Consider the following 27,579-nt stretch of genomic DNA (forward strand, 5'->3'; position numbering starts at 1 on the left):
ACCCAACACCTGACACGTACCCGGGATGCCTACCCCACATATGAGACACCCAGGACGCCACCTCCACATACCAGACACCCGGAACACCAACCCCACATACAACAGACATGCGGAACACCGTCCCCACATGTGACACACACCTGGGATGCCAACCCTATACACAACAGTCACCCGGGACACCAACCCCACATGTGACAGACACCTGGGACACCAACCCTATACACAACAGACACCCGGGACACCAACCCCACATACAACAGACATGCGGAACACCGTCCCCACATGTGACAGACACCTGGGACGCCAACCCTATACACAACAGACACCCGGAACACCAACCCCACATGTGACAGACACCCGGGACGCTGACCCTATACACAACAGACACCCGGGACACCAACCCCACATGTGAGACACCTGGGACGCCAACCCTATACACAACAGACACCCGGGACACCAACCCCACATGTGAGACACCTGGGACGCCAACCCTATACACAACAGACACCCGGGACACCAACCCCACATGTGACAGACACCTGGGACGCCAACCCTATACACAACAGACACCCGGGACACCAACCCCACATACAACAGACATGCGGAACACCGTCCCCACATGTGAGACACCTGGGACGCCAACCCTATACACAACAGACACCCGGGACTCAACCCCACATGTGACAGACACCTGGGACGCCAACCCTATACACAACAGACACCCGGGACACCAACCCCACATGTGAGACACCTGGGACGCCAACCCTATACACAACAGACACCCGGGACACCAACCCCACATGTGACAGACACCTGGGACGCTGACCCTATACACAACAGACACCTGGGACACCAACCCCACATGTGACAGACACCTGGGACACCAACCCTATACACAACAGACACCCGGGACACCAACCCCACATGTGAGACACCTGGGACGCCAACCCTATACACAACAGACACCCGGGACACCAACCCCACATGTGAGACACCTGGGACGCTGACCCTATACACAACAGACACCCGGGACACCAACCCCACATACAACAGACATGCGGAACACCGTCCCCACATGTGACAGACACCTGGGACGCCAACCCTATACACAACAGTCACCCGGGACACCAACCCCACATACAACAGACATGCGGAACACCGTCCCCACATGTGACAGACACCTGGGACGCTGACCCTATACACAATAGACACCCGGGACACCAACCCCACATGTGACAGACACCTGGGACGCCAACCCTATACACAACAGACACCCGGAACACCAACCCCACATGTGAGACACCTGGGACGCCAACCCTATACACAACAGACACCCGGGACACCAACCCCACATGTGACAGACACCTGGGACACCAACCCTATACACAACAGACACCCGGGACACCAACCCCACATGTGACAGACACCTGGGACACCAACCCTATACACAACAGACACCCGGGACACCAACCCCACATACAACAGACATGCGGAACACCGTCCCCACATGTGACAGACACCTGGGACGCTGACCCTATACACAACAGACACCCAGGATGCCAACCCTACATACAACAGACACTTGGGATACCACCCCCACACATGACAGACACTGGGTACACTGTCCCCACACTCAACAGACACAGGGGACGCCGTCCCCACACTCAACAGACACTTGGGACACCACCCCCACACTCGACAGACACTTGGGACACTGCGACCTTCTTCCTGTCCTGTGTTGTGAGGGACACATGTGGGCTGTGCCTGGGGGCTCTGGGGACACAGACTTGGCAGAGTCCCCTTCCTCATGGCAAATGCGGCCGCTGGAAGGGCAGCCCACGTGTGGCTGTGGTTGCTAGCTCACGGCGCGAGCAGCAGGGGCTGGACACTCCTCGGGACAGCCACAAAGTGAAGACAGGACAGAGCTGAACTAAGCTGCCACGCCCCACCAGCAGTCAGTCCCACGCCCAGAACCCCAGGCTCCCGACAGCCAGAGTGGCCCAACGAGGGGAGAGGCTGCGGGGGCGGGAGCTCCTCTCCTCCTACAGACAGTTCCCAGCGACAGACAGACGGACAGGAAGACAGAAGAGGACGCCCACTGCACGGCCGACGCTCTGGGGCAGCACTGGTCACTGGGAGCTGATCTACAAGAACTGCGTCTTGGAGGGGGCCATTGAGAACCCCTCTCCTGTGCCTTCGGTGGCTGGCTGCAGGCCCCCCGATCTGCTGCAAGTGGGAGCTCCAGAACGCTTGCACCACGCTCCCCCTAGCACTGCCAGACAGGAGTGGCAGGCGCAATGTGCCCACAGGGACCGCTTCCCCAGCGGACAGCAGCCCCACCCCAGGACATTCCCGGGCCTCAAGCCTTAGGACCACACTCTTACGAGATGGTACTGACAGCTGTGGGGGACACACGTCTCAGGGACCTGCCCCGGGCCAGTCTTGCCAGGCCACTGACACAAGACTAATCCCCTCACCCTTTCTCCCTCCGGAGATGAGCCTTTCAGGAGGAAGTTTTCTGCTCAAAAATGCCTGCAGCCAAGGTCAATTTAGTTCTGATGCTAGAACTTCCGCACAGCACACAGAAGTTCCACAGTCACAAGGCGAAGTCAGCAGCTCCCAGCATCCCTCTCACCCACTCCTGCAGTCCTGCACCTGAGGCCTGCTCAAGTTCCAACTCCTTCATGGCCATTCCCACACTCAGCTCTAGAACCCCGGAGGCTCCAACCCCACACTCAGCTCTAGAACCCCGAGGCTCCATGTCCCACAATCTAGAACCCCCGAGGCTCCATGTCCTACACTCAGCTTAGAACCCCAAGGCTCCATGTCCCACACTCAGCTCTAAAACCCTGAGGCTCCACATCCCATACCCAGCTCTAGAACCCTGAGACTCCACGTCCCACACTCAATCTAGAACCCCCGAGGCTCCAACCCACACTCAATCTAGAACCCCCAAGGCTCCATGTCCCACACTCAGCTCTAGAACCCCCCGAGGCTCCATGTCCCATACTCAATCTAGAACCCCCGAGGCTCCACGTCCCACACTCAGCTCCAGAACCCCCGAGGCTCCATGTCCCACACTCAATCTAGAACCCCCGAGGCTCCACGTCCCACACTCAATCTAGAACCCCTGAGGCTCCACGTCCCACACTCAGCTCCAGAACCCCCGAGGCTCCAACCCCACACTCAGCTCCAGAACCCTGAGGCTCCATGTCCGCCCCCCACATCACCCGGGATCCCTGACACACAACTGTAAGCTCATCGTCTTGAGACTCCTGTGTAGCATGAAAATGAGAATGAAGGCCTGCTCCCTCCCGGTGGCACTGGAAGATGCTTTGTGTTCATGCATTTGCCTCTCACAATGCTATCTGTAGTCCTCTTTGTCTTAATACCACCTGTACACATTCCCTGATGAAGTGGGCCTCTGGTCATCGACAGAAGAGGCACCTGCCTGGACAGGGGCACGGTCGGGGCTGACCTGGGCTGCAGTTGTCACATGGCTAAGGAGAGCCAGGAGGGTTCCTGTCCCCTAGGGTCTGCAGCACCCACTGATCACAGCCTTTTGAGTTTAGCAGTGCATGTTAACACCCTCACCCCCAGTACAAAGATGTAGCAACTAAAAAACCAGGAATCAGGAGGAGAGGGCTCCTCTGGGCGTCTCCTGCAGCCACCCCCAGCTCCTTCCTTTCCGGTGCTACTGAGTGACTGACATATGTTCCCTCGCAGCCTGTCACGGATAGCGGGCTTGGTCTTGGCCACAGCCCCAAGCCTACATGGCAAGCAGCGTTGGTGAGTTGGGGTACTTTTCACCCTTCCGCACTTCACCACAAATGCTACATACAAATTAGCACCGACTGCCCCGGGTCCTGGCCCACATCCCTGCCACGAGCCCCAGAAGTTCTCAGGTGACCAGTGGGGGGGCTCTGCCAGGACTGGCTGGTGTGGGGCAGCCGAGCTCTCAGCCCTGAGCTGCAGGTCCATGGGCTTCCAGTTGGAAGGTACTGGCCCCTGTGCCTCCTCTATCCTGGTCTCTTTTTCCAATCCCACTTCAAATTCTTTTTTTTTCTTTCAATTTTTATTTATTTATTTAAGAGATACAGTTTCAGGGGTGTAGTGGGCTAAGCCTTGCCTGTGGCACCAGCATCCCACATCGGTGCTGGTTCTAGTCCTTATCACTCCTCTTCCGATCTAGCTCTCTGCTATGGCCTGGGAAAGCAGTCGAAGACGGCCCAAGTGCTTGGCCCCTGCATCCACGTGTGAGACCTGGAGGACAGGCTCCAGGCTCCTGGCTCCTGGCTTTGATCGGCCCAGCTCCAGCCTTTGCAGCCACATGGGGAGTGAACCAGCAGGTGGGAAACCTTTCTCTGAAACTCTACTTCTCAAATAAAGTTTAAAAAAAAATTTTTTTAAAAGAGAGAGTTTCAGAGAGAGGGAGAGACAGAGAGAAAGGTCTTCCATCTGCTGGTCCACTCCCCACGTGGCTGCAAAGGCCAGAGCTAAGAGATCTGGAGCCAGGAGCCTCCTCCGTGTCTCACACGTGGGTACAGGGGTCAAGCACTTGGGCCATCTTCGACTGCTTTCCCAGGCCATAGCAGAGAGCGGGATCAGAAGAGGAGCGGCAGGCACTAGAACCAGCGCCCATATGGGATGCCGGCACTGCAGGCAGAGGCCTAGCCCACTACGCCACAGCGCCAGCCCCCCATGTTAAATGCTAAGGAGCACTCTGTCTATAGCTGCCAGCAGGCATGTGACAGGCAGGGGCAGGGGATCTCACAGGCTGGCACAGATACAGTGGCTGCAGCTGCCCTCATGGCCAGGGTGTGGGAGTGGCCAAAAAGAAATGAGGGGCAGCACGGAGCAAGGACTGCCCGGCCCAGCGGGGGACGCCTGCGGCTGCAGGTAGAGGAGGGCGCCCAGCCAGCACCTCTGAGGATAGGCAGTGCCTGTGCCCTGTGCCCCGACACTGTGTGTGGGGGGGGGGAGCCCCGGCACGCACCTGTCACTTCCCTGGCACTCCGCACTCACGTGACCTATACCAGTTATGTAATCTGCACTTGCTCCTCAACTTTCATTGAAAAAACTGCCAGCTGAGAGGGTGCTGTTGCCAGACAGGGCGACGCGTGGAAGTGAGGGGGGGATGGGGAACCGCCACCACCATCCCGGACACACCAGAGGCTGCCTCGCACTGCCACGGGAAACCTCAGACACACGAGAGCGGAGGACAGCACTGCTCCACTCCACGTGTGGCCAAGCAGCACTCAACCTCTGCAGTTAGAGTACGTCAGGACACAGAGCATGTTCTAGAAAAATGTGGTTTTTTCAACAAAATAAGATTTTAGTGAATTCCCAAGACTGACAGTAAAACTCGGCTAAGATGACAGCTGCCTTCTACTGACAGCCCACGGCAACTCTCATACCCCCGGGGAGAGAGCACACGCAGGGGGGTGAGCAAGTCACCCGGGGACATGGGGCCAGACTTCTGGGTGCTGGCGCAACAGGGCCATGGGACAGACCACGTGGCCTGTTCCACTGAGGAGATGAAAAGCATTTGCTTGTAGCTGGCCCTGGCGGGGCTGACACGGTGGCTTTCTCTGACATGAACAGCGCTGCTTGGTCACTTGCGACACTTAAGAAAGGAACAGCTGGAGTCCACGCAATCGCTCCCACAGTGGCACAGGTGCACCTCGCCCGCCGTCCCCAAGGCCCTCACATGCCCGCCCACGCTGCCTCTTTCAAAGTGAAGGGAAGTTCAGACACACGGGATCAACGTAACACACTCCTGACACCACTGCACCCCGACACAGACCCAGAGGACAGGCACCGGGTGCGGGGGAGGGGGGCACACGAGCGCTGAAGTGGGGAGGGGGCGGGCGGCTAACAGTGTTTCTACTGACAAAGCACACAGAAGAAGTCACATTGGAAAATATTTTTGAGAAATATTTCATTTGTAAAGCACTCCAGAAACACAGAGGACAAAGCCACGGCCGTCTTACCATGTGTGTGCTGCTGGTCATTATCTGAGGGTGGGAAGGGAAGCAAGCAGCAAAAAGAAAAAAGCAAGAAACAAATAAAACACACCCCAGAAATCCCGCCAACAACCGGAGCTGACCGCTCTTAGAAAACCGTAAACCTTCTCTTTGCAAAGGGAACAGCACGTAAGAACTCGCGAGAAGATACTGCATACTCAGGGAGTTAACCTGCATACTGGAAAAGGAACGCCTCCCTGGTGTGACTGAGTCGCTGGGCACCCGGCTAAGGGTGAAACGCGAGCTACAGAAGCCCGGTTTAAGGAAACCCTGCGAGGGCCTGGTCTTAGAGCAGGCCGGGGCTCCCCGGAGCTCGGGGCGACACAGAGGGAGCGTGGGCACCTGGCCGCTCCGTGGAACCCAACAGACACCGGACACAGCTCTAGCCCTCAGGGACCTCTCAGCCTGCTCTGAGCTGGCGCTGTGACGGATGATGGCACGGGGACAGCGCGCGCTCTTGAGCAGCTAACTCAACAAGACCACACTGGTACTGACCTGGCCGTTGCTGGTCACCGTTGTATTTTCAAACATGAAATAAGCACCAAAGAAAAATACCAGGGCGTCAAAGACTCCCAAGAACGTCCAGTAAATGAACACCCGCCAGCGGAGCAGCGCGTTCTTGGCGATGTCTCTGCAAGGCAAAGGGGGGGACATCGTGGGGACCTCGGGCTGGGGTTCCAGGGCCACCGCGCTCTGCAGGGTGGGTGAGGTCAGCGTTCAGTTGGCGTTGCCCGGCAGGGGAAGCTGCTGGGGTTTCAGACACGGCACACTGCCCACGCGGACCTTCCACCGGCCTGCCGGCCTCCGTCCTCACTCACATCCGACACCTGACGTCCCCGGGGTCACCCCTGCTTCTGAGAGCAATGGGCGCGCGCTAACACTGAGCAGCAGCCTGAAGTCTCCGGCCTGTGACTGCGCCCGTTATGGCTGCAGATGCCTCTCAGCTCTCTGAGGGAACATGAACACCCACAGTCTCCCCCTGCGTGCACATCTAACATGGCCGGGCTCTCTGCAGACTCCCCCTACGTGTACATCTAACACGGCCGGGCTCTCTGCAGTCTCCCCTGCGTGTACATCTAACACGGCCGGGCTCTCTGCAGTCTCCCCTGCGTGTACATCTAACACGGCCGGGCTCTCTGCAGTCTCCCCTGCGTGTACATCTAACACGGCCGGGCTCTCTGCAGTCTCCTCTGTGTGTACATCTAACACGGCCGGGCTCTCCCTGGAATCAGGTCTCTTCCCGTTTGCTCACATCCTGGACACTCAGATGCTCGCCCTCTCACTGTCCTCCTGCGTCACATGGGGACTACCACACCTCCAGCCCCAGGGCACAGCGGTGGTGAGGGTAGCAGTTACAGAAGTGAGTGTGCAGCCAAGTGCATGTATGTGTGTGCCTGCACACACACGCACGTCACCCGGAGAACGAGTGAAGCCGGGGCAATCTGAGTGAGGGGCAGGGCGGGGAGGACCGAGCCCACAGAGCCTCTCTGTGCTCCTTCCGACAACCACGTGCGGATCTAAGGGTATCTGCAAAGCAAGGTTAAGTACAAAGACCACGGAGAACAGGGATGTCCAGTCTGCGGGAGGAGCACCCGAAGTCAGAGCCGTTCCTTCCTTTTTCTCCTTGAAGAGAACACACTGGACACTTCAGGGACACACAGGAAGAACCCTGGCCCCGGGTCCCCAGTAGCTGTCAGAGGCACCGAGGCGAGTACACCACACTGCAACCATGCTGCTTCCCACACCAACTCCCTGGGGCTCTCCATGCTGCCCACCAGCCTTCACTGGAAGCCGTCAGCCCCGCCACCCCTGTCCCCACGCGCTGGGAAGGGTCGGTCACAGGGGAACAGACCTGTACAGCACTGGGTCCCTCTTGAGGGCGTCGGCACTGACGTGCTGCTCCATCAGGCTGTACAGGAGGATGGGAAGCGAGGTGAAGGTGATGTTATACAGGGTCAGATACGCAGTGTCATACAGGGTCTGCAGGAGAGAACACGGGTCAGACACGTGGTGTCATACAGGGTGTGCAGGAGAGAGCACGGGTTAGACACGTGGTGTCACATAGGGTGTGCAGGAGAGAGCACGGGTTAGACACGTGGTGCCATACAGGGTGTGCAGGAGAGAGCACGGGTTACACGTGGTGTCACACAGGGTGTGCAGGAGAGAGCACGGGTCAGACACGCGGTGTCACACAGGGCGTGTAGGGAGAGAGTACGGGTCAGACACGCGGTGTCACACAGGGTCTGCAGGAGAGAACACGGGTCAGACACGCGGTGTCACACAGGGTGTGCAGGAGAGAGCTCAGGTCAGACACGCGGTGTCACACAGGGTGTGCAGGAGAGAGCTCGGGTCAGACACGCGGTGTCACACAGGGCATGCAGGAGAGAGCACGGGTCAGACACGCGGTGTCACACAGGGTGTGCAGGAGAGAGCACGGGTCAGACATGCGGTGTCACACAGGGTGTGCAGGAGAGAGCACGGGTCAGACACGCGGTGTCACACAGGGTGTGCAGGGGACAGAGATTCAGAGACAACACAGCTACCTCTTACATGCTGCTTTGATGTTTTCATTAGAGAATGTGTTTAATTTACAAAGAACCACAGACAGACATGAAATGCACAAACGCATGCATCTACGGCTACGGAAGGACCGGAAGAAATCCGTGCCTGCCCATGTAAACCAGAGAGGACTGTGCTCACTGCTTGCAAAGGGCTGGTTCTCACCTCCCACCCCACCACTGCAAATTTGAAAACAAAGCGAGAGGGGCTACATTGGCTGAAGTAGCCGCAGTCTGATCGCCGTGGTCCTGGCAGATGGCAGCAGGTGACCGTGGTCCTGAGCACACAGGCCCGAGGGTGCCAGAGGCGGTGTCTGCCTGGTGGTGGGTGCTGTGCGCCCTCAGCGTCCTGGCTCAGCACCGCCTCCACCCAGCGCCCACTCTGGCACTGCGGTGGGCCAGACTCTGCAGTGAGCGGGACACGAGTGGGCATCCCAGGATCCTTGCAGTCAGGGTCAGAACGCCCACACCGTGTGCTGGGCTTGGGGCAGTTGGCTCTCGCTCACGACATCTACTGGCCTGCATCCGAGACCCCTCGGCAGCAAGCACCCTGGCCCCTGGGCAGCACCCACAGCATCCTGGGACGGGGGCGGCGGGGCTGATCGCTGTCCCCCGGGAGGGTTCGCCTGCACACTCCTGACGTGGACCCTGGGCACCCACCCACTCACCTGCTGTGAAAAGCCACAGAAGAACTGGTACAGAAACTGCGGGAAGATGAAGCAGACGTTCTGGAAGGCAAGGTGCACCGTTACCAGGGAGAGCTCGGCCCCGCCCAGGACGTGCCCCCCTGCCGGGGCAGGGCCCCAAGCCGCTCCATGTTCTGCAGCTGAAATGTGCAGACAGGGCCCCAGCCACTCTAGGGGGACGTGTTAGGGACTTGGAAGGCGATGTGGGGTCAGCCTCCCCAGGCAGGGCTGCGTTTCAGAGTGGGCATGCCCCTCCTCGGACCCTGCAAGCGGGCTCTTCCCCGGGTCCCACGCTGCCTTCTGCGGTGAGGATTCCTCGCCCGGCAGTCCCTTTAGCTCCAGATAGGGGCCACGCCGACAGACGCGCCCGCACCTTGTAGAAGAAGTACTGCACGAGCTCGGCTATCCGGATGTAGTAGAAGTGCCCGTGCACCAGCAGCATCTTCTTCAGGTGCTTGAACTTGGGGATTGCATAGTCGCTGTTCCTCGCCGCCTGGCGGCCCTCCTTCCCGATGACACCTGGAACGGGTCAGTGAGCTGAGCGGAGCACGGGGGCAGGCGGTGAGAGGCGCCGCGAGAGGCACGGCCAAGAGGAGACACCCTTATCCTGAGCACCCCCAGTCACCAAGGCAGGCACGGGCCCAGGCCCAGGTGTCGGGTCCTCACCCACACACGTGGCAGGCCCACACTCACACCCACATGGCAGGCCCACATCCAGGCCCACCTGGAGAATCCCCATCCACAACACGTGGCAGGTCCTCACCCACACACACGTGGTAAGTCCACACCCACACACACGTGGCAGGTCCACACCCAGGCCCACCTGGAGAATCCCCATCCACAACACGTGGCAGGTCCTCACCCACACACACGTGGTAAGTCCACACCCACACACACGTGGCAGGTCCACACCCAGGCCCACCTGGAGAATCCCCATCCACAACACGTGGCAGGTCCTCACCCACACACACGTGGCAGGTCCACACCCATGCCCATGCCACATGGAGGACCCACGCCCACGTGGAGGGTCTTCACCTACACAACGTGGAGGACCCATACCACGTAGAGGGTCCTCTCCCACACCCCCGTGGCAGGCCACGCCCTCACCCATGCCCACGATGCCCACATGGCAGGGCTCACCTATGCCCACATGGGCCTCCAGGATCATGCTGACATCATTTGCGCCATCGCCAATGGCTAAGGTGATGGGGTGTTCTTTTGAAAATTTGATTAATTTAACAATCTGGAAAAGAAGAGAATGCACACTCATCTCGTTCACTTCTGCTCGGGTTTCACTCGTGCGGCAGAACAAAGGTGCGAGTCAGCCCAGAGACATGAAGGCGGTGCCGCCTAAGGCTCCCCTCCACACCCACTCTCCTTCCCCACGTGCGTGCTCTGTCCCACAGGAGAGCAGAGCACAGCGAAGCACGCATCAGACGGCGGTTTCAACGGCACAGGTTGAAACGGCAGAGGCACAGCATCCCAGGTCCTCAGTAGCAAGTGTTCTGAAGCCGTTCCAAATGCCCCTTTGAAACACACTTTATTTAGCTGACACCAGCGGCACCTGCCTTTTCACACCTGCCATGTGCACAGTGAAGTCTGCCAGCTGCCGTGCAGACCCCACGCGTGCATTTACTTAGGGTTCGTCCCAGCTACAAGCCTGAGCGCCGAGCAGGCTGAAGGGGGCAAAGCCGGGGAGCGTGGGCCAGCTCTGTGCCCGGCAGAGACGGGAACGCACACAACTTGAACACACTTCTCCACGGTGAGCCGGGAGCTGCAAATAAGGACCCGGGGGCACACACAGCTGAAAAGCACACAAGCAGTGGGGAATGGAGCGATTCTCACTCCAGATGGGACACTCGTGGGCTCTCGAGTGCCAGCTCGTCTCCGCACTCTGGGAGGTGCTGGTGTTGTGCTCTCGGTGACGATGACAAATCAGCACACCTGTACCGGTGCTGGTCACCTCCTTGCGCCTGGCTCTCGAACTTGCACAGGACGGATTTCACCACAACTACTGGGGGCACCTGACACACTCCAGTTTTCACTCACGCACCGTGAAGGTGAACGGGCTGCTGTTTGTACAGTGAGGAGTTTCTCTAGGGTCACAGACATCAGAAGGAGAGCCGTGTACTTGTATATGACGCTGCTCAACTACCAAAAACTTTCCAATGTGCTTTCCACAAGCACACAGTGTAGCGTGTGGAGGGGATGGGGCTGAGGGGCATGGTGTGGGGCATGGGGGGGGGATGGGGCTGAGGGGCATGGTGTGGGGCGTGTGCAGGGGATGGGGAGAGGGACATGGCGTGGGGCATGGGGGGGGATGGGCTGAGGGGCATGGTGTGGGGCGTGTGCAGGGGATGGGGAGAGGGACATGTGTGGAGGGGATGGGGAGAGGACACGTGTAGGGCGTGTGCAGGGGACGGGGAGAGGGACACGTGTGGAAGGGATGGGGAGAGGGACACGTGTGGAGGGGATGGGGAGAGGGACACGTGTGGGGCGTGTGCAGGGGACGGGGAGAGGGACACGTGTGGAGGGGATGGGGAGAGGGACATGTGTGCAGGGGAGGGGAGAGGGACACATGTGGAGGGGACGGGGAGAGGGACACGTGTGGGGCGTGTGCAGGGGATGGGGAGAGGGACACGTGTGGGGTGTGTGCAGGGGACAGGGAGAGGGACACGTGTGGAGGGGACGGGAAGAGGGACACGTGTGGGGCATGGGCAGGGGACGGAGAGAGGGACATGTGTTGGGTGTGTAGAGGGGACAGGGCTGAGGGACATGTGTGGGCATGTGGGGGGACAGGGCTGAGGGACACGTGTGGGGCGTGTGCAGGGGACGGGGAGAGGGACACGTGTGGAGGGGACGGGGAGAGGGACACGTGTGGGCACGTGGAGGAGATGGGGCTGAGGGACACGTGTGGGCGTGTGGGGGGGCGGGGAGAGGGACACGTGTGGGGGGACGGGGCTGAGGGGCATGGTGTGGGGCATGTGGGGGACGGGGAGAGGGACACGTGTGGGGGGACAGGGCTGAGGGACACGTGTGGGGCGTGTGCAGGGGACGGGGAGAGGGACACGTGTGGAGGGGACGGGGAGAGGGACACGTGTGGGCACGTGGAGGAGATGGGGCTGAGGGACACGTGTGGGCGTGTGGGGGGGCGGGGAGAGGGACACGTGTGGGGGGACGGGGCTGAGGGGCATGGTGTGGGGCATGTGGGGGACGGGGAGAGGGGCTCTGGGGCCTATGTATAACCGTGTGCGTCCAGCAGGGCCAGTACGTGTGCCTGTGGAATGAGGGGGCGTCCGGCCAGCCGTTGAGCAGAAGGCTGAACGCCGGCCGTGGCAACGGCGGGCAGAGCTGCCCCTCACCCATCCCCTGCCATCTTGAGGTTCACCTTCAGAGGCCAGTCAGCCACCCACACCGGCCGGCCTCTAGTCCTGGCCTGGGGGCCGCTTGCTGACCACCCAGGCGGCCACAGAACGAGCTACGCGTCTCCAAGCCCTCGTTTTGGCCTGAGGGCGGGGCCGGGACCCACCTGCGCCTTCTGCAGGGGCGCCATGCGGCAGCACAGCACGGCGCTGCAGTTGCGGCAGATCTCCAGGAAGAGCTCTCGGTAGTTGCCGGAGCTGCCCTCCTCCCGAGGCTTCAGCACCAGGGACAGCGCCGCGCCGTCGATGATCAGCCCGTAGTCCTGCCCGTCCGTGGAAAGGCTGTGGAGGACACGGGGGGTGGGGGAGTCCCTCAGTCACTGCGCCTGCAGGTTCCAGCGGGCTGCACAGTGCTCGTGCTAAGACCCACAGAACTGACACCCCGCTTGTCCCACACTGTCTTCAGTGTGGACGGAACGCGGGCCCTACGTCTTAGCGCTGTGCTGTGGGGAAACCTCCTCACTTGGTTCAGGCAAAGCAGATGCACACGTGCCTTCTCGACACCACGCTGAGGATCTGTCTGCCCGTGGGAGGAGGGCGGCCTTGCCCTCCAGTGCCAGAACTGCCAATGCCGGCCTCGCTGTGCAGCCGAGATCTGGAGCTCCCGAGCTGGCGACAGCGGGGCCATCCTTTCCCCTCGGCGGAGGGTCCTAGCTCAAGGAGCCTCTCTGATCAGCACAGGGAATTCTGCACATCAGGTGAGGGGAGCCATCTCTGTGTTGTTACCAGTAAATCAGAATTTGCATACGCCCACAGAGCTGCTTCTGCTTTGCCTACATCAGTAAACTCTGGAACGACTGGAACCTCCCATCTCAGAGAACGTGCCCAGTGCCCACAAGGCTGGCGGGCAGCCGAAGCATCCCAATAAGCTGCTGAGCGTTCCTGGAGACACGGGGTCCAGGCCACGCACGGCTCTGCCTTCAGACACAGCCCTGCGTTACCAAAACCTCCCGGCTCCCCCCACACAGCCCCCAGTCTTAAAGGCTCGAAACATCTCATCAGCCAATCAATCCATCAATCACGTCTTTGAATGCTCAGCACAGCAGCTTGAAACGGAGCGTGCACACAGCTGCTGAGGACGGGCCCCGGGACACGCAGAGCGCGCCTACCCGGAGAAGTGGTCCCTGGTGAGGCTGCCGCTGTGGCGCAGGACGGTCTTGCTCAGCTCGAACAGCACGTCGTGCAGGCTCTGCTCCTCCAGCTTCTTGGTGGTCAGCTCCAGCAGCTGCGTGCTCCTGCGGAACAGCTTGCAGGCGTAGCACGTGGCGGCGGCCGTCTCCATCTTGTCTCCCGTGAGCACCCACACTTTGATCCCTGCCTTCTGCAGGGCCTCGATGGTGTCGGCCGCTTTCTCCTGGAGCCTGGAAAGGCACAGGCCAAAGGCACGCAGGCACACGTCAGTGCTGAGCGAGCAGGGCCGGGCATGCGCAAAGCCAGCAGGAAAAAAGGCCGCGAGTTGGAGACACCTAGGCAGAGCTCCCGTCCCGGCTCACGCCCCAGATGCCCACAGGGCCAGGTCAAAGCCAGGAACGTGGCCCAGGCCCCCCGGTGGTGGCAGGGACCCAGCTACTTGAGCCGCCTCCTGCTACCTCCCAGGGTGTGCACTTGCAGGAAGCTGCAGTCAGGCCCTAAGCCCAGCCCCTCTGATACGGGACCACCAGGAAAGACGTTAGCCCCTCAAAGAGAAAACAGGAAAACAAGCAGAAAAGCACGCTGCTGCTGGGTCAGGTCCTCCCAGAGCACCACGTGTCACCAGGAAACGCTTGGCAGCACCGAGAGTTAGGTGAGGTGGCTGTGCCGACTCCTCTCTGGCCGTTTCCTGTGGGGCTGGGACCTGGTCCTGGGGGAGGCCTTATACAGCTGACAGCTCCTGGGCAGGGAGAGCTGGCATCTGGGAGCGAAGTGACCCCTGGCATGTGCTGGCTTTTCTCTGGGTCCTAATTCTGCATTTATCAAACTGGTGTCTGAGGACCTGTGAGCTGCATGGAGTCCCTGAACCCATGACCCACCGATGGGCCTGGAGCTCACCATGCACCAGGCGCTGGGGACGCATTTCACATGCAACCCCCATTTTCACAGCAGCCTGGTGGGGCTCAGGACCTTGTTACCCCCCTCTCCCAGACAGGGAAAGCACAGCGGCAGAGGTTATGGAATGCGTCTGAGGACAGAGGCCTCCCCACGCCGTCAGGCTATGTGGCTGGCCACGGAGGGTCTGGTTCGCCGTCTTGGTGGCCTGCCGCTTTTTCCAGGTTTCACAGTCCCAACCCTGAGGCCTGTGAAGCCACCTGTGCAATGTCTCCACGAGGTTCCAAGCAGGACTGGACTTGGGGTCAGACTGGACCCAGTCACATTCTGGGAGGAACCTCCTGAGCCTCCTGATCCCACAGTCATGGTTTCCCTGACTTCCCAGGTGCTTAGACAGGAAACTGGGCCCAGACAGGTTTCAAGCATGCTGGCTGCCAACTTTAAAATGACCCGTCACCGAGCTCATGGAGGCAAAGCCCTCGTCCCCACCGCCTCCCAGGGACCAGCTCTCCTTCCTCCACGTGCCAAGCGCAGCCAGCGCAGCCAGCGCAGCCAGTGCAGCCTGCTGCCTCCAGCCTGGGGCTCCACCTCTGCACTCAGTCCCCGCTGCTGCCCGGGCAGCACCCTCTTCATGGGAGCAGGTGCCAGGTGAGTTTCGCAGAGCCAGTGCCAGCCTGGGCTCCTGCGCCTGCCCTGTGCTCAGGCCACCTCTCCTGTTTGTGTCTGACGGACTCAGTGAGGGAGTGGGACTAAAATGCAATGAAGAGGGGCCGGCACTGTGGGCTCAGCCTCCACCTGTGGCACTGCCGACTCCTGTCCTGGCTGCTCCTCTTCCGATCCAGCGCTCTGTTAATGACCTGGGAAACTGGCAGAGGAAGGCCCAAGTGTGTGGGCTCCTGCACCTGCATGGGAGACCTGGAAGAAGCTGCTGGCTCTCTTGGCTCCTGGCTTTGGCCTGGCCCAGCTCCAGCTGTTGTGGCTATCTGGAGAGTGAAGCAGTGGATGGAGGACCTTTCTGTTTCTCCCTTTCTCTATCTGTTACTCTGCCTCTCACATAAACAAATAAATCTTAAAAAAAAAAAATCGAATGAAGAGGGCCAGGTGTCATGGCACAGCAGGTTGACCTGCCTCTGACATCAGTCCCATATGGGTTTTGGTTCGAGTACCTGCCTCTCCACTTCAGGTCCAGGTCCCTGCTGATGCTGCTGGGAAAGCAGCGGAAATGCCTGGGTCTGGGAACCATGGGGGAGACCTGGATGGAGCCCCAGGCTCCTGGGTTTGGCCTGGCCCAGCCCTGCCTGTTGCGGCCATCTGGGGAGTGAGACAGTAGATGGGAGATCTCTCTCTCTCTCTCTTGCTCCCCACCCCCACTGCAACTCTGCCTTTCAAATAAATAAATAAATCTTTTTTTTTTTTTTTTTAAATGAACAAATGCAATCTCCCTAGCCTGCCCACTGTTCTGCTGAGATGGAGGTTCGGGAAAGGCAAGGACTGAGTTTGCATAAAAACCGATTATGACAGCTGACAAATGTCACGGCTGCCTTCACTCCCAGGAGACGAACGCTAGCCGAGCCCTGGGGCCCGTCTCCCTCTCACAGACCAGAGCGCTTGTTCCTCTCCTCTGCTCCTTCAGGGTCCAGCGTGGCCCACGCGCTGCCAATGGACAGGGACTGCCTGCAGGGCTGAGCCGGAAGCAAGGTGCAGTTCCTCGGAGACCCGTGAGCGACGCGGGCTCTTCCCGAGGTCTGGAAGCCTGCCCCCAGCAATTCCGCCACCTTGGCGACAACCCTCTGTGACCGTCTACTTCGCTATGCTAAACCTATGTCCCTAGGTGTTTTGAGTCATAATACGCTATATAAGGAATGACAAATCCCTTGGGTGTGCTATGATCTAAAACGTAACACCACTATTTGGGAAGAGCTGTCAAAAAACTTAGGAGAATTAGCTATTAATTCTGCCCATAAAATTAAACCTGGTGTCTTGACTACCCCTAACATGCAATGAAAATGCAGATGATTTCTGCTTCCTGGGGGAGGTGACTTCAGCCTCCCACTTGGGGACAGCAAAGCAGCACCCGGGCATAGCCCCTGTGACACCACCCTGCGCGTGCAAGCGGGTCTGGCCCTGAGGAAGGCGGCCGTCAGCACTGGACGTGCTGGGGACCTGCGGGCGTGGTCGTACCGTCCCGGGAGCCTCACCTGTCCTCCACAGCCGTGGCGCCGAGCAGAATCAGGTCCCTCTCGATCTGCTCGTAGGCTTCTGCTAACTTCTTCTCCCGGTCCTGAAGCGCCACCTTGGCGGCCTGCAGCAGCTTGCCAACGCCTTCATACTCCTCCGGGTTGAGCTTTTTATAGGCAACACACAAGGTCCGGAGCCCCTCCTGCAGGCAGCACAAATCCAGGGTCACCGCTGAAATGGTGACCAGCGGCGTTCTCGGCCCGCCCAACAGACTGAGCCCCCGGGGAGGCAGTGGTTCACAACCAAGTCTGCACGGTGTGGAAACCGCCGTGGCTCACGAGGCCTGGACACAGATCACACCAACCAGGGCCATCCCACCCAAGGGAGGCCTTTAAACCCAAACCTTTTCAGGGTAATTTGCAGTTTTATGGCAAATATCAAGTAGTATTTTTACAGTAAGCATATTTCACGTGGGGAGGGTGTGAAGTAGGTTGATCTAATTCAGTACTTAAAAAGGAAAACTGCAAGGCTACTTGGCAGAATTATTGGGTGCACAGGAAAGTAAAGTAAGAATGAAGGATAGGGGCCAGCACTGTGGTGGGGCAGGTTAAGCCTCCACCTGCATCCCATACAGGCACTGGTTCGAGTCTCGGCTGGGTCACTTCTGATCCAGCTCCCTGCTAGTGGGCTTGGGTCCCTACACCTGCGTGGGAGACCTGGAAGAAGCTCCTGGCTTTGGATCAGCCAGGCTCTGGTTGCTGTGGCCATTACGGAGTGAACCCGCAGGTGGAAGATCTGTCTTTCAAAATAAATATATACATATATAAAAAGGATTAAGTATAACAAATTATCTGCTATTTGTTCTGGATGTCACCACACAGAGAGAATGCACAAGACCCGTCTGCCGAGCTCAGCCTGAGCCCTCAGCTGGGGCCGCAGGGGCACTCCCGACACAGCCCCTCCTCTCTGTGTGGCAGCTTCCTGCTCTCCAAGACGGAGGGTCTGCTGCTGCCCAGGGTGCCGGCCCCTCTGGCCGTCTCTTGTTCCTTCAGCCCCAGCTCTCCTGACAGCAGGAAGAACCACTGCATACTGGGAGGACACGGGCCCTTCGGTCCTCTGCAGATTAACTCCGGGTGAAAACCTGAGAAAAACCCCACAGTGCGACACGTGTCTACACAGCGTGCTCCCTGGCATCTAGATGAGGTTCTACACAGGCACGACACTATTTCCCTAAAGAGGTCTGAGCACCCGAGGCCGGAGGCGGTGGCGTGGGGCTGGGCTTCCCCAGTGCACTTGGGACAACCACGCTGCTCGTCACTGCTCAGACAGCACGTGGACCCCAAGGACCCATCCCCACCAGGTTCCTCTTGGCTTGCCCAGACGGGGAGAGCGGGACTCAAGGACAAGAGAAACGCTCTGTGCGTGGCTGGAGTGCTCCCCCAGGCTCCTGCAGCTCCCGCACCGCCCGCTTGCTGCCAGGAGCCATCGGTGCCGTGGAAAGAAGCCCCCTTCCTCCCTGGAACTGACGACGGCAGCAGCGGAGATGCCGCGGCCATGCTGCACCTGCTCGTCGGCGCTCCTGCCTGGCTCGGGGTTCCCCGGCGCTGGCTGGCCTGCCTCCCTTCATCCCCTAGCACGAGGGAAACCCCAACAACTTCGGCTGAGTAAGCGGCTGGAAGTAGGGCTTTGGGTGCCTGGTGCCAAAGCTGTAGACTCGACACAACTGCCAAGTCAGGAGGGACTCTGCCTAAGAGGACTAAAAGACACAAGCTACGTGGCTTCCTTCTCAAGCCGCAGACACTGCCAGGCGAGACGGCGGTTTGCTCAGGATAACCAAGAGCTGTCCCCAACGCGGGGCCGGGATAAATGGTGAGCAGCAGCTCCGGGAATAAACTGGTCACGCCTGGGGGACCAGCTCAAGATGGTCCACGTCCCCGAGAGGATGCAGCCGGCGGCAGCTCCTGGCTCACACTGAAAGAAACGGGCCTTTCACGCACAAGACACCAGTGGGCGAGGGGCAGGGCTACCCCCGTTGTTAGCAACCACAGGCGTCTAATCCTTGACGTCCGCACTGCCTGCGCCGGTCTCCAGAGTCCTGTGTGCAGTGCAGTAGACACTGCAACGCCACGGAGGCAAGCACGGAGCTGCCAGCTGGGGGCTTCCTGAGCCCCAGGCAGGGGGAGCATGCTGAGTCATGGTGAGGGGTGCCACGGACTCCGTCCTGACGTGGGAGTCCCCGCCCCGCCCCACAGGGCTGCTCCCTGATGCAGGAGGACAGGGTTGGCCACGCCCGCGGTCCCCGCCCCGCCCCACAGGGGTGCTCCCTGGTGCAGGAGGACAGGCCACACCCGGGGTCCCCGCCCCGCCCCACAGGGCTGCTCCCTGATGCAGGACAGGCCACACCCGGGGTCCCCGCCCCGCCCCACAGGGGTGCTCCCTGGTGCAGGAGGACAGGGTTGGCCATACCCGGGGTCCCCGCCCCGCCCCACAGGGCTGCTCCCTGATGCAGGAGGACAGGGTTGGCCATACCCGGGGTCCCCGCCCCGCCCCACAGGGCTGCTCCCTGGTGCAGGAGGACAAGGTTGGCCACACCCGGGGTCCCCGCCCCGCCCCACAGGGCTGCTCCCTGGTGCAGGAGGACAGGGTTGGCCACACCCGGGGTCCCCGCCCCGCCCCACAGGGGTGCTCCCTGGTGCAGGAGGACAGGGTTGGCCACACCCAGGGTCCCCGCCCCGCCCCACAGGGCTGCTCCCTGGTGCAGGACAGGCCACACCCGGGGTCCCCGCCCCGCCCCACAGGGCTGCTCCCTGGTGCAGGAGGACAGGGTTGGCCACACCCGGGGTCCCCGCCCCGCCCCACAGGGGTGCTCCCTGGTGCAGGAGGACAGGGTTGGCCACACCCAGGGTCCCCGCCCCGCCCCACAGGGCTGCTCCCTGGTGCAGGACAGGCCACACCCGGGGTCCCCGCCCCGCCCCACAGGGCTGCTCCCTGGTGCAGGAGGACAGGGTTGGCCACACCCGGGGTCCCCGCCCCGCCCCACAGGGCTGCTCCCTGGTGCAGGAGGACAGGGTTGGCCACACCCGGGGTCCCTGCCCCGCCCCACAGGGCTGCTCCCTGGTGCAGGAGGACAAGGTTGGCCACACCCGGGGTCCCCGCCCCGCCCCACAGGGCTGCTCCCTGGTGCAGGAGGACAGGGTTGGCCACACCCGGGGTCCCCGCCCCGCCCCACAGGGCTGCTCCCTGGTGCAGGAGGACAGGGTTGGCCACACCCGGGGTCCCCGCCCCGCCCCACAGGGCTGCTCCCTGGTGCAGGAGGACAAGGTTGGCCACACCCGGGGTCCCTGCCCCGCCCCACAGGGCTGCTCCCTGGTGCAGGAGGACAAGGTTGGCCCCTCCCGGGGACCTGCCCCGCCCCAGCCCCGCATCTCACCACTGCGTTGCGCTCGACTCTGGCCCGGATCTGCTCCACTTTGCCTTCTACGACTCTGGGAAATATGGAAGAGTCTGCTCCTTTGCAGAACAGATAAATGTCTCCTGCAGAATGAGAAGACGCGTCTACTGTAGGCATCCTATGGGAAGACCCAGCTGTTTCCCAAGTGATGCTGTTAAAAACCAAAACCAGCTGTCCGGTGCTGGGCACTAGAATACAGACCCTAACGCACCGGCAGACGCTGAAGCCGGGGGAATTAAGACCGCAGACGACCCTGGGGCCTCCCTTGCCCCTGCGCCCCGTGCAGAGTGAACTGCGTGAGAAGGGACAGAGCCTTGGCGCGTGGCCGCTCCTCGAGGCCACATCACTGGGGCGTGCAGGCGAAGGTAGATGCCCTCCCACATGGCGATGCTGACGCAGCTGCAGACACAGTACCCGGTCACCCTGTGTGCCACGGGGTCACTGGCCCTGCCGTAAGCACTCCCCATTCCTGTCACTGCGCACACACTTCTCAGCCATCGAGATCAGATACTTGGCGATGGCAGAGGAGTCCCAAGTCAGGGGACCATGCTCCTGGCACAGGGACGCCCCTCCCTGTGAGCACACGGAGACCCTACCACATGCCGTCACTGCGGATGCAGGACCAGGGCCAAGCACGCGTGACCTCTCCGATGCTCCCAGGATGCTGGGAGGCCCAGCTCCAGTCAGGGCAGGCCTGTAAGCCTCCCAGAGGCTGAGGGCCTCAGGAAGTCCATCAGGACTGGAAGCAGAGGGCGCCGGAGCAGACGGCACAGCATCAGTGGGGGAGAGCGGGGTGCACAGACAGGCACAGCCTGAGGAGCCACCGGGCCTCGTTCTAGGAGCACAAACTCCAGAGAGGCACCAACCAACAGGGGGCACGTCTGAAACAGACACAACTCGGACATGCTCAGCTCACAGAAGTCCCCAGGCCAACACAGACACAGCCAGGAAGGACGGCACTGAGCCGAGAAGGCTGGGGAGAAGCAGCCCCGCCGCAGAGGGCGCCGGGAGCACGCGCGCTTGTGGCCAGAGCCTCAGCCACTTAGGCCGCCTGACCCAGGCCCACTCCATGCTCACACGTCCTCAGACACGCCTGGAGCAAGAGCTGCTGCCAGACAATGTGAGGCTGCATCACCGACAATGACACATTGTTCCCAGGGAAAGCCCTGTCTTGTGGTCAGGTCAGGGAGGGCCCTGGACACAGATGCCCAATGACCTGAGCTTCGCTCTGCACAGGGCAAGGCAGACGTCGGCCTCAGATTTGGACCCCGTGCTTCCAGCAGGTGGACGAGCAGCCAGCCTGAGCTGCGCCGGTGGCCACAAGGGAACACAGACAGCAGCTCCCCGGGCGGGGCAGTCCAGGGCCCAGAAAGCCTCAGGCCCAAATCCTTGATGCGGCTCGGCTCCCTTCAGTGATGAAGTTACTCAGGACTTGGGTTTAGGGCTCACGACGGCGACACGGAAGGCTGGGCCCCTGGCTGGCCGACCGCTCACTCCCCAGTGCGTGATGGCTGCCGCGGGCTCCACATCCCGTCGCACTTGTGGGCAGAGAGGTCAGCAGGTATCCTCCATTCAAGGCCTTTATCCTGGGAACCTCGCAATGGCTTAAACGCTCAGGACAGCTTCGCCGCAGTGGCCGAGGGGGCCCTGCCTCCGAGCCTGCTCCCAGACACTGCCCAGCCGCCCAGGCAGGCAGGCAAAATCAAATCTCCCTCTCCTCGCCGTGTGTCAGCGCACGTACAACGGCCTCCCCTCCCACGGGGTGACCTGCCTCCGCGCTGACACCCTGTGGCTGTGCGGAACCTGTGGATGAGCAATGGGCTTGATGCAGATGGCGAGCTCCCAGCAGCCAGAGTGTCTTCACGAGGACACTTTCCCAATGCATGAGCCAAACCCACCCACGGGATGCCACGAAAGGAACACCCACAGGCGAGCACACCTTCCATGGCGCTGCAGAGTGAGCCACTGCTGATGCAGGAGAAGGAGGTCTGTTTAAGGAACTCCTCAGTGTGACTGTCAGGAAATCACTGACGTAAAACTCCGACACAGGGTCCGAGCTGCTCAGGAAGAGGCGGGCACGGGAGGTGTCGCACGGGCTAACGGGCAGTGGGGTCAGCTGGAGGGCAGTGGGGTCATGGAGGGCAGTGGGGTCACGGAGGGCAGTGGGGTCACGGAAGGCAGTGGGGTCAGCTGGAGGACAGTGGGGTCATGGAGGGCAGTGGGTCATGGAGGACAGTGGGGTCAGCTGGAGGGCAGTGGGGTCATGGAGAGCAGTGGGGTCAGCTAGAAGGCAGTGGGGTCAGCTGGAGGGCAGTGGGGTCACGGAGGGCAGTGGGTCACGGAGGGCAGTGGGGTCAGCTGGAGGGCAGTGGGGTCAGCTGGAGGGCAGTGGGGTCACGGAGGGCAGTGGGGTCAGCTGGAGGGCAGTGGGGTCAGCTGGAGGGCAGTGGGTCATGGAGGGCGGTGGGTCATGGAGGACAGTGGGGTCATGGAGGGTAGTGGGGCAGCTGGAAGGCAGTGGGTCATGGAGGGCAGTGTGTCACGGAGGGCAGTGGGTCATGGAGGGCAGTGGGGTCAGCTGGAGGGCAGTGGGTCATGGAGGGCATGGAGGACAGTGGGGTCAGCTGGAGGGCAGTGGGGTCATGGAGGGCAGTGGGGTCAGCTGGAGGGCAGTGGGTCATGGAGGGCAGTGGGTCATGGAGGACAGTGGGGTCAGCTGGAGGGCAGTGGGTCACGGAGGGCAGTGGGGTCAGCTGGAGGACAGTGGGTCATGGAGGGCAGTGGGTCATGGAGGGCAGTGGGGTCAGCTGGAGGACAGTGGGGTCAGCTGGAGGACGGTGGGTCATGGAGGGCAGTGGGGTCAGCTGGAGGGCAGTGGGGTCATGGAGGGCAGTGGGGTCATGGAGGGCAGTGGGTCATGGAGGGCAGTGGGTCACGGAGGGCAGTGGGGTCAGCTGGAGGGCAGTGGGTCATGGAGGGCAGTGGGGTCAGCTGGAGGGCAGTGGGGTCATGGAGGGCAGTGGGGTCATGGAGGGCAGTGGGTCATGGAGGGCAGTGGGTCATGGAGGGCAGTGGGGTCAGCTGGAGGACAGTGGGGTCAGCTGGAGGGCAGTGGGGTCATGGAGGGCAGTGAGTCATAGAGGGCAGTGGGTCATGGAGGGCAGTGGGGTCAGCTGGAGGACAGTGGGGCAGCTGGCTGCACTTAGCTTTATAGAAGCTGGATGGGACGGTGGTCTCCGCTCTGATTAGCTGTTACTCTGCCCCTAACTGGTTAAACCTGCGTGTGAGGCTCATTGAGGGGCTGATCAGAGAGCTGCACTCCATGTTGGTAAAGGGCGGACGCTGGCAGCCTCTCCGGGAGCCCCCGCCCCGGACCACTGTGACAGGTTTTGGCTGTCAACAAATCTTGCTTTGCTCACTGTCCCTGTCCACGTGGAAACTTCTTCGACTCCAGACAAGAACTGAGACGGCCCCCACGCTGGTGGCCAAGTGTCATGGCTGACCAGGCATCCTTGCTGACAAACAACAGCATGGATAAAGTGCCGCCCTCAATCGGCTTTAGGAAGTCAGACCCGGCAGCCTTCACCGAGCTCTCGGGAGTGGGCACAGCTGCACTGGGTGCAGACTGGGAGAGGCCCAGCAGGCGTGCAGCCCTCCCTGCAGGGCGGGGCATGGGAGGGAGCATGTTGGAGGAGGTGTGCCCACCTCTTCCTGAACCTGCAGGGGTGAGGCGCCTTCCTTGGGGAGGAGTCCGTGCCAGGCAGGAGGAGCGCCTAGGACTGCTTGGGGGACACATGAGCCCCCCTGCGCCGGGTACCCTGGCGATGGCAGCTAAGAGGCCAGTGAAGGGCCTCCGTGAGGGGCGCTGGACAGAGCGGCTGGCCCACACGGTGACCAGGAGGCTATGAGCGCGCCTGGAGGTTGGGAGCCCAAGGGGAGGCAGGTGACCGGTGAGAGAGGAATCCACAGGAAGGCCAGTCCAGGGCTTGAGCAGGCCCTCGTGGTACCTGCCAGGCAGCGGAGGGCTTGGTCAGAGCCCCTGGGAAGGGCCCCAGAGCGAAGGCACAGTGAGGTCATCCACGTCATGTTGCCCACCTGCCTGGCACCGGGTTCCAGAGAACCGTTCCAGGTTTGCTGTCCTGACATGGAGATGCGTTTCATGGCAACCAGAGGACCAGCCAAGTCCACTTCCCTTAGTATTGGGAATCTGACACTTTTTACAAACCCAGGCTGCTTTTTCTAAAGCTATGGTACCTAGCAGGGTTTCTAGATTCACAGGAAGATGGGAGACCACGGGAGCCACGCCACGCAGTGGGGACACGCGAACAGGAAGTGCAATCCCCAGCATGAGACAACACCCAGCTCCCAGGAGACCAGAGGAAGTGTGTGGGATTCACCCTGGAGCATTTACAAAGCGTTAAGTTTATAAAATAAAGTGAATTATAATGGAAGAAGAAGAAGAAGAAGAAATGGTTCTCAAGTCCCAAGTCCTGAAGCTTCTGTGGACTTTACCATCAGAACAAGACCAGCACCACGGCCCCACGCACAACGTAAGACCAAAGGAAAAAATCCTCTACCTGTAGCAGACTTCACAATCACACTCATTCTCCTCCTCACTGAGTCGAAACTCAGAATTTCCAGCAATTCGAACCTGAAAAAGCAAAGGGACAGTTCACACCCACCTGGGTCCCCATGTGTCTAAACCCGGGGCACAGGCCCACTTTCTGCAAGGGGTCCACCTCACCGGGCGCTGCCACGCTGCCCAGCCCTGGGACCGCTGGGAGGACAATGGGGCATGGTGCAGTTCCAGTCCCTCACCCCTGTGGTCACTACCACACTCACCAAGTGTGGCACTTGGAACATGGAAAACAGCTCAGCAGCCCCCAGGGACCCCTCAGAAAACTGCTCAGGCCGAAGAGCATCAGCAGGAGCCTTGTTGCTTCCCAGGGAGCCCCTCCCCCGCAGAGCTGCCGGGGCTTGGTAGGTGGGGGTCATGGACCAGGGAGCCAGTCCCCAAGTCAGAGCTTAGCCCATTCCCATTAACCTGGGAGCTTGTTTTTCTTTAGAAAGAAGTTGTAAAGTCAGTGGTTCTGAGACCAAACGCTGCACTCATCACTACCTGGACCTGTCTCCCTGCTAACCCAGAGGGGCAGGCTCCCCGGGGCTCTGGAGTCTGAACTCCAGACATGCCCTCTGTCCATCTGTCTGAGGGACAGTGTGAGGCTGGCAGGACGAGGTGGGCCCCAGGCCAGCTCCATCACAGCGGCCTGGGTGCCGTGCTCATGGTGTTGCATGAGCTGCACGCCCCCACCCAGGGCATCAAGGCCAGGTGGGGCCACTCACGGCCCACCACGTGGAGTCAGATGGGCTGGAGATCAGAACATACTAGAAGTCTTGCAGGAAAACCCGGATTTAGGTGGCTCAACCCCAAACTATAAGATGCGGCAAACTCTTTCATTGAACATGAGCATCCATCACTAAGGAAAACTGTGCTGTCCTCATGGCTGTCAGCCCCACAGCACCACCTCCCCTGCTCATCCTTCAACCTCCCCACACCTTCAGAAAGTTCCATGGCATGCCTGGGGCTAGCACTTCCAGAATGTTCCATGGCATGTCTGGGGCTGTCACTGGGAAGAGCCAGCACTCCCAGAACATGAGCCCCACAGCACTACCTCCCCTGCTCATCCTTCAACTTCCCCACACCTTCAGAAAGTTCCATGGCATGCCTGGGGTTAGCACTCCCAGAACATTCCATAGCATGCCTGGGCTGTCACTGGGAAGAGCCAGCACTCCCAGAACATGGGCTAGCACTTCCAGAATGTCCCACAGCATGCCTGGGGCTAACACTCCCAGAACGGTCCATGGAATGCCTGGGGCTAACACTGGGAAGAGCCAACACTTCCAGAACATTCCATAGCATGCCTGGGCTGTCACTGGGAAGAGCCAGCACTCCCAGGACGTTCTATGGCATGCCTGGGGCTAGCACTTCCAGAACGTTCCATGGCATGCCTGGGCAGTCTGGGAAGAGGATGGGGAGCCCGCTCTGCGGCCGGCAGCTGCGTGCCGCGTGCTCACCTCTCAACGTCGCTCTCCCTGTTGAGCAGCTCCATGTAGTTGTCCTTCAGCCTCAGGAACGTGAAGCCAAGCCTGCAGGGGAGGAGCCAGGCCCAGGGTCAGCGCCCACTCCGTGCTCCTCCTCCACGGGACAGTCCACACATTGTGAAATGTGGCAGGAAGTGATATGAGGCTGGGGACTGTCACTCGGGATCGGTTCCTCGTCTCAGAAAAGGCTGAGAGTAACAGGGACCCACACATCCACGACTCAGACAGCAGGTCCCCAGACTGCAGAACCTGCTTCCAGAACATTCTAACTCTTCGACTGGGGGATTCGTTACTGGCATTCAGCAAGGATGCGGCGACAGAATGAGAAGGCCATGTGCTGTCCTCTGAGTGTCCCCAGCCACATGCGGGCAGTGTAGCCCCTGGGGCTGCAGCTGGCAGGCAGAGCCTCTGGAGTGCTCAGGGCAGGACGGCCCTGCTTCTCCACGGAGTGACTTTGCTCCTTCCGTCCTGCCCTCCGCCTCCCTCCACAGCAGCACCAGCAGGAAGGGCCTCGCCAGAGGCGAGCCCTGAACCCTGGCTGTGAACCTCCCTTGCGGAGGCCCTGTGCTACCACGGCATGGACGGATGGCAGCGGCTCCCCCAGGCCACCCTCCTATCACTGGGCCATGCTGGGTCACCTGGGGTACACAGCTCCCCTCAAAGACAGGTGAAGGGCAGGTCACCTGGGGGGCACAGTTCCCCTCAAACTGAGGCCAGGCCGGGTCACATGTGGTGCACAGCCCCCACCAAACGAGGCCAGGGCCAGGTCACCTGGGGTACACAGCCCCCACCAAACGAGGCCAGGGCCAGGTCACCTGGGGTACACAGCCCCCACCAAACGAGGCCAGGGCCAGGTCACCTGGGGTGCACAGCCCCCTCCAAGCGGGACCAGGGCCAGGTCACCTGGGTGCGTAGCCCCCACCAAACGAGGCCAGGGCCAGGTCACCTGGGGTACACAGCCCCCTCCAAGCGAGGCCAGGGCCAGGTCACCTGGGGTACACAGCCCCCACCAAACGAGGCCAGGGCCAGGTCACCTGGGGTGCGTAGCCCCTTCCAAGAGAGGCCCTTCCCTGGCAAGGCTGACCACTGAGCACCCCTGAGGGCCTTCAGGGCTGCAGGGCACCTGCTTGG

General features: G+C 60.8%; 1 protein-coding gene across 3 annotated transcripts in view; it reads right to left on the reverse strand.

The window, feature by feature from the left end:
- ATP11A (ATPase phospholipid transporting 11A) overlaps positions 1-27,579 on the reverse strand; it is a 123,386-nt gene that overhangs the window by 12,317 nt on the left and 83,490 nt on the right. For all 3 annotated transcript variants that reach the window (XM_062193924.1, XM_062193926.1, XM_062193925.1), the window contains exons 15-25: positions 26,422-26,493; positions 24,924-24,997; positions 20,326-20,429; positions 16,916-17,097; positions 13,802-14,053; positions 12,800-12,974; positions 10,411-10,513; positions 9,644-9,789; positions 9,253-9,312; positions 7,879-8,006; positions 6,522-6,657 (exon numbers count right to left, since the gene is read on the reverse strand). In XM_062193924.1, the coding sequence (XP_062049908.1) occupies positions 6,522-6,657; positions 7,879-8,006; positions 9,253-9,312; positions 9,644-9,789; positions 10,411-10,513; positions 12,800-12,974; positions 13,802-14,053; positions 16,916-17,097; positions 20,326-20,429; positions 24,924-24,997; positions 26,422-26,493 (1,432 nt within the window). The remainder of the gene's footprint in view (positions 1-6,521; positions 6,658-7,878; positions 8,007-9,252; positions 9,313-9,643; positions 9,790-10,410; positions 10,514-12,799; positions 12,975-13,801; positions 14,054-16,915; positions 17,098-20,325; positions 20,430-24,923; positions 24,998-26,421; positions 26,494-27,579) is intronic.

Source organism: Lepus europaeus, chromosome 6 (genome assembly GCF_033115175.1).
Source record: "Lepus europaeus isolate LE1 chromosome 6, mLepTim1.pri, whole genome shotgun sequence".
Taxonomy (NCBI): Eukaryota; Metazoa; Chordata; class Mammalia; order Lagomorpha; family Leporidae; genus Lepus; species Lepus europaeus.